Source organism: Ranitomeya imitator, chromosome 1 (assembly GCF_032444005.1).
Source record: "Ranitomeya imitator isolate aRanImi1 chromosome 1, aRanImi1.pri, whole genome shotgun sequence".
Classification (NCBI taxonomy): Eukaryota; Metazoa; Chordata; class Amphibia; order Anura; family Dendrobatidae; genus Ranitomeya; species Ranitomeya imitator.
The window spans coordinates 1,074,416,156-1,074,424,577 of NC_091282.1; the positions used below are offsets into that span (position 1 = coordinate 1,074,416,156).

Below are 8,422 nucleotides of genomic sequence, written 5' to 3' on the forward strand. Positions count from 1 at the left end.
TAAAGCAAAACACCTTTATTAAACACCTCAAAAAACATGTTAAAAACATTTAAAAACAAATGTACAAATCCCTATACCCATCATATCCCATAATAAATGACAATCCCATAATACAATAGGAAGACAGTAATATCCTACCCTAGATGCACCTAGTCACATATGCTCTCCTGCAAAAATGTGCCTATACAGGCCGCAAAGGACTCGACCACAATATGTCAGTATCCACTGCTAATAACCAAAAAATGAAACATCCATGCAATACATGGTCCTGAGATTGGAATGTGATAGCATGCTATATAACAGCTGTGGATACAACCTGTCCTGCGTCAATTCTGGTATATGGAGATGCAGCAATGTCAAAGGGCACAGAGCACCACAAGGGTTAAATCCACATAGAGCCAGGGAACATAACAGCCCCAAAATGGCCCTGAGGTAGGAGAAGGATAAGGTGGGAGCGCACCCCACGCGTATCGCTGCCTCCGCAGCTTCGTCAGGGGAAGTGAAACTAAAGGTGCAACAGTGTGTGCTTAAATAATAAATCCAATAAGGTAAATTGCATACCGGTGTGGGAGAGAGAGAGAGAGGTAAAAGCCGGAAGACGCCGGCGACGCCATGACGACAGGAACACAATCATAATGAACGGCAATCCTAGAGCGTCCAAAGGGTCACATGCGCACGCGCAAACCGCGGTATTCCATAGGACCACGTTGCGCACGCGCCGTGCCAGCCGGCTAGATGGACACGTCATAGGACACAGGGCAAAGAGAAATGGAATAAAGCCCGAGGACCGGACTAAGCTAGCGAGGCCGGCTAGATGGACACATCATGGGACACAGAGCAGAGGGGGTGGGATAAGGACCAAAAAGCCAGAGAGGGGGGAAGGGAGGGGAAAAAAACAAAACAAAAAAAAAAAAAAAAAAACACAACAGGTAAAAAGAGGGCAGAGTGTGCATGTTGCAGCAAGACACAGAGGCACAAGATATCCACCCGCAGAATGCCGGGAGATATCACAATCATAGACATATACTAGTGATTAAAGGCAAAACCGCCAAAGGACACAAAAAGACAGGGCATATAAAGCCACCCAGAAAACCTGAAAGGGAGAAAGGAATATTATTATTGTTGGCAAGTGCACAGGTATAAGTGCACGTAAACACCTATACAGCAACCATATACAGTATATAACAATATCAGGCAAAAAACACACACATATATAAATATAAACAGACTGATGTCCCTTGAGTCCGTAAGTATATGTACGAGTATTCTCTCAATGCCGCTATGTAGACGTTTCCGGTCCCCAGCTTATAGTCCCATAGTCGATGAGGCCGACACCATCCAGATCTATACGAGAGAAAGCACTCTTCATCACAAGCCCCTTCCGACTTGCCAATCTCAAATGCGCATCCGAGCCCATGGTCCATAATAGGAGTTTGCCATAAAATCCGCATTGTAGCTGTGAGAGCAAAATCTCTTCTGCATAAGATGTCCTTCCATTTGCCATAATGGCATGCCGCACATCCACCCTCCAGGGTCCACTTCATTATCTAATGTGTCAAAGACCTCTGCATCCATGTTGGTCCCCACAGTAAGCTTGTAATATCCATATCCCAATTTCCAGGGATGATCATCACCCTTTTGGGTGCGTCCTCAGCCTTCCTGAATGGAGACAAATGCAAAATTAGATATGGGCACCAAATCTGAAGGGAACCAAATCAGACGTCCCAGAAACTAAAAATACCCCAATGAATCTACGCGCCAACTATCCTAGGAACCCCGTGAAGAGCAATTCCTCATTTAGGCCCATGGGTGCGACCGCCTGAAGATCGAAAATCCACCTGGACTCAGCACGCAAGAGATAGTTAGATATATTGCCACCCCTTTCGCCACAGGAAACCCTCTGTAACCCCACAACTTGCAAATCAATGGGCGAACCCCTATGTTTCAGCAAGAAATGCGCCGCCACAGGAGTCAAGATTTTACCTTTGCCTTGGTCCGTAGCCGCCAGGCGTATGGTTGATACGTGTTTTTGAAACCTCTTACGTAGTTCTTGGGATGTTTGCCCTACATAGATCATATTACAAGGGCAAATTAGCACATAAATAACATTTCTGCTCCTGCAGTTGATGTAAGCCTTTAACGCATGTCTGCTGGAGTTCGTGGGGTGTGTAAATATGTCCCGGGTGGGCGTCATAAAGGGGCAGACATTACATTCCCCACAGGGGAATGATCCCTTGAGGACAATACCCCTATTAAGTTTGACCGTGGGCCTAGAAAAATGGCTCCTGGTCAACAACTGCCTCAGATTCGGGGCTCTTCTAGATGTCAATAACGGCCTATTGCTGATGACTTGTGTGGTTTGCATATCTGTTTGCAAGATCGGCCAATGTCTAGTGAGGATGTGTCTTACCTGCCCCCAGCTGTCATTATAGTCCGTGATGAACCTTGTCTGCGATTCTCGGGAACGACCCACAGGAATCAAAAGTGAGGCCTGATCATGTTGTCTTGCTCGCTGGAAAGCCGTGGCAACCACTCGTTTGGGATAACTCCTCTGTCTGAAGCGGTCCGTCAGATCCCGAGCTTGCATCAGAAAGTCTTGATCCCGAGTGCAATTACGTCTAATGCGTAAAAATTGTCCCGTCGGGACGCCCACCTTCGTGTGCCAAGGGTGAAAACTGTTGAACTCCAAAAGAGCGTTAGTAGCAGTGGGCTTCCGGAAAAGGTCCGTGACCAGCTTGTTCCCTTGTACGAAAATTCTCAGATCCAGAAAGCTAGTCGAACTGTTGGAAATAGAGTGGGTTAAAAAGATATTATGGGGGTTGGAATTGAGGCTGTGGATGAAATCAGTACAACCCTCCCTGCTGCCCGACCAAATAAAGAATAAGTCATCGATATAGCGATGCCAATTCCGGACATGATGTTGATATGCCAGGGATGGGTACACAAACACCTCCTCCCACCAACCTAAGAAGATGTTTGCGTAGGTTGGTGCACATTTCGCCCCCATTGCCACTCCAGCTGTCTGTAAATAAAATGTTCTGTCAAACAAAAAATAGTTGTGATGAAGAACAAATTTCAGCAGATCCAACAGAAAAGAATCATGCCCCCGATCTGAGTGTGACAGTTTGTCTAGGCAAAAAGTAACCGCATGCAGGCCATCACTATGCTTGATGTTGGAGTACAAAGACTCCACATCACAAGTTACCAGGTAGAATTCTCCCGGCAGTTCTATCCGTCCACAGACCTCAATAAAATGGGCAGAATCCCTTATAAAGGAGGGCAAGGCCGTGACTATTGGCTGGAAGAAGAAGTCCAAATACTCACTTGCCCGCTCGCAGATACTCCCAATGCTAGAAACAATCGGCCTTCCTGGTGGTTTCTTCTCGTCTTTATGTATCTTCGGCAACATATAAAATGTTGCCGTGACCGGATGTTCCACCCATAAATATTTTTTCTCTTGGGGCGAGATAATGCCGAAACTTAGCGTCCTGCAGAGTAAAGAGTAAAATTTAGACGCAAACACTGCCGTGGGATCTGAAGGTAATTTTTGATAGCATCTGGGGTTAGTGAACTGTCTATTGGCCTCCTCTAAATATGCTTCAATTGACCACAGCACCACATTGCCCCCCTTATCCGCCTCTTTAATCACAAATTCCTTGTTGCTTTGTAAGTCCCGCAAGGCCCGTTTTTCGGCAAGATTAAGGTTAGAGGATCTACCCACCTGTGTTGGCATTGCCAGAATGTCTCGTTTCACCAGCTCAAAGAATATCTTGATTGCGGGTACCAAGGAAAAGGAAGGCGTTTTAAGGGATCTATTTCTGCCAGGGAACTTTCTTCTGGTACACCCTGATTCGTTCTCCTCCAGTAGGGCTAGTAGATCTTGAAAGGCTTGGCGCTCATCCTCAGGTATTGATTGTAGAATATCCGGTTTTTTGTAGATAACCTGAAATGTGAGGTTCCTACAAAACAAATAGAGGTCCTTAACTAAAGTAAATTTGTCGGCCGTATGTGTGGGAGCAAAAGTTAAACCCCTCTTCAGGACGGCAAGTTCCACCGCAGTAAGTTCATATTTAGAAAGATTTATTACCTGGAGGGTGGATGTAGAGGCTCCAGAGGTCTGTTCCGTATCAGGGGGGGAGGAGGCTTGATTTATTTCCGTCTGGTTGAGTATTTGTGGGGGTAAGTCGGATTGTGGTCCCTGTGGCGCGTTATAACATAGCGTTATAACATAACGCGCCACAGGGACCACAATCCGACTTACCCCCACAAATACTCAACCAGACGGAAATAAATCAAGCCTCCTCCCCCCCTGATACGGAACAGACCTCTGGAGCCTCTACATCCACCCTCCAGGTAATAAATCTTTCTAAATATGAACTTACTGCGGTGGAACTTGCCGTCCTGAAGAGGGGTTTAACTTTTGCTCCCACACATACGGCCGACAAATTTACTTTAGTTAAGGACCTCTATTTGTTTTGTAGGAACCTCACATTTCAGGTTATCTACAAAAAACCGGATATTCTACAATCAATACCTGAGGATGAGCGCCAAGCCTTTCAAGATCTACTAGCCCTACTGGAGGAGAACGAATCAGGGTGTACCAGAAGAAAGTTCCCTGGCAGAAATAGATCCCTTAAAACGCCTTCCTTTTCCTTGGTACCCGCAATCAAGATATTCTTTGAGCTGGTGAAACGAGACATTCTGGCAATGCCAACACAGGTGGGTAGATCCTCTAACCTTAATCTTGCCGAAAAACGGGCCTTGCGGGACTTACAAAGCAACAAGGAATTTGTGATTAAAGAGGCGGATAAGGGGGGCAATGTGGTGCTGTGGTCAATTGAAGCATATTTAGAGGAGGCCAATAGACAGCTCACTAACCCCAGATGCTATCAAAAATTACCTTCAGATCCCACGGCAGTGTTTGCGTCTAAATTTGACTATTTACTCTGCAGGACGCTAAGTTTCGGCATTATCTCGCCCCAAGAGAAAAAATATTTATGGGTGGAACATCCGGTCACGGCAACATTTTATATGTTGCCGAAGATACATAAAGACGAGAAGAAACCACCAGGAAGGCCGATTGTTTCTAGCATTGGGAGTATCTGCGAGCGGGCAAGTGAGTATTTGGACTTCTTCTTCCAGCCAATAGTCACGGCCTTGCCCTCCTTTATAAGGGATTCTGCCCATTTTATTGAGGTCTGTGGACGGATAGAACTGCCGGGAGAATTCTACCTGGTAACTTGTGATGTGGAGTCTTTGTACTCCAACATCAAGCATAGTGATGGCCTGCATGCGGTTACTTTTTGCCTAGACAAACTGTCACACTCAGATCGGGGGCATGATTCTTTTCTGTTGGATCTGCTGAAATTTGTTCTTCATCACAACTATTTTTTGTTTGACAGAACATTTTATTTACAGACAGCTGGAGTGGCAATGGGGGCGAAATGTGCACCAACCTACGCAAACATCTTCTTAGGTTGGTGGGAGGAGGTGTTTGTGTACCCATCCCTGGCATATCAACATCATGTCCGGAATTGGCATCGCTATATCGATGACTTATTCTTTATTTGGTCGGGCAGCAGGGAGGGTTGTACTGATTTCATCCACAGCCTCAATTCCAACCCCCATAATATCTTTTTAACCCACTCTATTTCCAACAGTTCGACTAGCTTTCTGGATCTGAGAATTTTCGTACAAGGGAACAAGCTGGTCACGGACCTTTTCCGGAAGCCCACTGCTACTAACGCTCTTTTGGAGTTCAACAGTTTTCACCCTTGGCACACGAAGGTGGGCGTCCCGACGGGACAATTTTTACGCATTAGACGTAATTGCACTCGGGATCAAGACTTTCTGATGCAAGCTCGGGATCTGACGGACCGCTTCAGACAGAGGAGTTATCCCAAACGAGTGGTTGCCACGGCTTTCCAGCGAGCAAGACAACATGATCAGGCCTCACTTTTGATTCCTGTGGGTCGTTCCCGAGAATCGCAGACGAGGTTCATCACGGACTATAATGACAGCTGGGGGCAGGTAAGACACATCCTCACTAGACATTGGCCGATCTTGCAAACAGATATGCAAACCACACAAGTCATCAGCAATAGGCCGTTATTGACATCTAGAAGAGCCCCGAATCTGAGGCAGTTGTTGACCAGGAGCCATTTTTCTAGGCCCACGGTCAAACTTAATAGGGGTATTGTCCTCAAGGGATCATTCCCCTGTGGGGAATGTAATGTCTGCCCCTTTATGACGCCCACCCGGGACATATTTACACACCCCACGAACTCCAGCAGACATGCGTTAAAGGCTTACATCAACTGCAGGAGCAGAAATGTTATTTATGTGCTAATTTGCCCTTGTAATATGATCTATGTAGGGCAAACATCCCAAGAACTACGTAAGAGGTTTCAAAAACACGTATCAACCATACGCCTGGCGGCTACGGACCAAGGCAAAGGTAAAATCTTGACTCCTGTGGCGGCGCATTTCTTGCTGAAACATAGGGGTTCGCCCATTGATTTGCAAGTTGTGGGGTTACAGAGGGTTTCCTGTGGCGAAAGGGGTGGCAATATATCTAACTATCTCTTGCGTGCTGAGTCCAGGTGGATTTTCGATCTTCAGGCGGTCGCACCCATGGGCCTAAATGAGGAATTGCTCTTCACGGGGTTCCTAGGATAGTTGGCGCGTAGATTCATTGGGGTATTTTTAGTTTCTGGGACGTCTGATTTGGTTCCCTTCAGATTTGGTGCCCATATCTAATTTTGCATTTGTCTCCATTCAGGAAGGCTGAGGACGCACCCAAAAGGGTGATGATCATCCCTGGAAATTGGGATATGGATATTACAAGCTTACTGTGGGGACCAACATGGATGCAGAGGTCTTTGACACATTAGATAATGAAGTGGACCCTGGAGGGTGGATGTGCGGCATGCCATTATGGCAAATGGAAGGACATCTTATGCAGAAGAGATTTTGCTCTCACAGCTACAATGCGGATTTTATGGCAAACTCCTATTATGGACCATGGGCTCGGATGCGCATTTGAGATTGGCAAGTCGGAAGGGGCTTGTGATGAAGAGTGCTTTCTCTCGTATAGATCTGGATGGTGTCGGCCTCATCGACTATGGGACTATAAGCTGGGGACCGGAAACGTCTACATAGCGGCATTGAGAGAATACTCGTACATATACTTACGGACTCAAGGGACATCAGTCTGTTTATATTTATATATGTGTGTGTTTTTTGCCTGATATTGTTATATACTGTATATGGTTGCTGTATAGGTGTTTACGTGCACTTATACCTGTGCACTTGCCAACAATAATAATATTCCTTTCTCCCTTTCAGGTTTTCTGGGTGGCTTTATATGCCCTGTCTTTTTGTGTCCTTTGGCGGTTTTGCCTTTAATCACTAGTATATGTCTATGATTGTGATATCTCCCGGCATTCTGCGGGTGGATATCTTGTGTCTCTGTGTCTTGCTGCAACATGCACACTCTGCCCTCTTTTTACCTGTTGTGTTTTTTTTTTTTTTTTTCCCCTCCCTTCCCCCCTCTCTGGCTTTTTGGTCCTTATCCCACCCCCTCTGCTCTGTGTCCCATGATGTGTCCATCTAGCCGGCCTCGCTAGCTTAGTCCGGTCCTCGGGCTTTATTCCATTTCTCTTTGCCCTGTGTCCTATGACGTGTCCATCTAGCCGGCTGGCACGGCGCGTGCGCAACGTGGTCCTATGGAATACCGCGGTTTGCGCGTGCGCATGTGACCCTTTGGACGCTCTAGGATTGCCGTTCATTATGATTGTGTTCCTGTCGTCATGGCGTCGCCGGCGTCTTCCGGCTTTTACCTCTCTCTCTCTCTCCCACACCGGTATGCAATTTACCTTATTGGATTTATTATTTAAGCACACACTGTTGCACCTTTAGTTTCACTTCCCCTGACGAAGCTGCGGAGGCAGCGATACGCGTGGGGTGCGCTCCCACCTTATCCTTCTCCTACCTCAGGGCCATTTTGGGGCTGTTATGTTCCCTGGCTCTATGTGGATTTAACCCTTGTGGTGCTCTGTGCCCTTTGACATTGCTGCATCTCCATATACCAGAATTGACGCAGGACAGGTTGTATCCACAGCTGTTATATAGCATGCTATCACATTCCAATCTCAGGACCATGTATTGCATGGATGTTTCATTTTTTGATTATTAGCAGTGGATACTGACATATTGTGGTCGAGTCCTTTGCGGCCTGTATAGGCACATTTTTGCAGGAGAGCATATGTGACTAGGTGCATCTAGGGTAGGATATTACTGTTTTCCTATTGTATTATGGGATTGTCATTTATTATGGGATATGATGGGTATAGGGATTTGTACATTTGTTTTTAAATGTTTTTAACATGTTTTTTGAGGTGTTTAATAAAGGTGTTTTGCT

At 46.2% G+C, this 8,422-nt stretch overlaps 1 protein-coding gene and 2 long non-coding RNA genes across 6 annotated transcripts; 1 reads left to right on the forward strand and 2 right to left on the reverse strand.

Moving 5' to 3' along the window:
- Window positions 1–911: 911 nt before the first annotated feature.
- Window positions 912–2,439, reverse strand: LOC138656888 (uncharacterized). The gene is made up of 3 exons (XR_011316983.1): window positions 2,411–2,439; window positions 1,984–2,064; window positions 912–1,659 (listed from the first exon to the last, which is right to left on the reverse strand). It is a non-coding gene; the product is annotated as an uncharacterized lncRNA (long non-coding RNA).
- Window positions 2,440–2,457: 18 nt separating this feature from the next.
- Window positions 2,458–4,201, reverse strand: LOC138656889 (uncharacterized). Its single transcript, XR_011316984.1, has 3 exons — window positions 3,722–4,201; window positions 3,325–3,488; window positions 2,458–2,780 (listed from the first exon to the last, which is right to left on the reverse strand). It is a non-coding gene; the product is annotated as an uncharacterized lncRNA (long non-coding RNA).
- Window positions 4,202–4,239: 38 nt separating this feature from the next.
- Window positions 4,240–8,114, forward strand: LOC138656890 (uncharacterized). 4 transcript variants are annotated; one of them, XR_011316986.1, is made up of 6 exons: window positions 4,240–4,353; window positions 4,482–4,719; window positions 4,953–5,116; window positions 5,661–6,030; window positions 6,377–6,457; window positions 6,782–8,114. XR_011316986.1 is itself a non-coding variant. In XM_069744228.1 (3 exons), the coding sequence occupies exons 1-3, from the start codon at window positions 5,434–5,436 to the stop codon at window positions 6,788–6,790; spliced, it is 687 nt and encodes a 228-aa protein (XP_069600329.1). In that variant the 5' UTR covers window positions 5,125–5,433; the 3' UTR covers window positions 6,791–8,114. The 4 variants fall into 4 exon arrangements, 2 of the variants coding, with proteins under 2 accessions (XP_069600329.1, XP_069600328.1); XR_011316985.1 differs by having other exon boundaries at window positions 4,240–4,719; XM_069744228.1 differs by lacking the exons at window positions 4,240–4,353; window positions 4,482–4,719; window positions 4,953–5,116 and having other exon boundaries at window positions 5,125–6,030.
- Window positions 8,115–8,422: the final 308 nt, after the last annotated feature.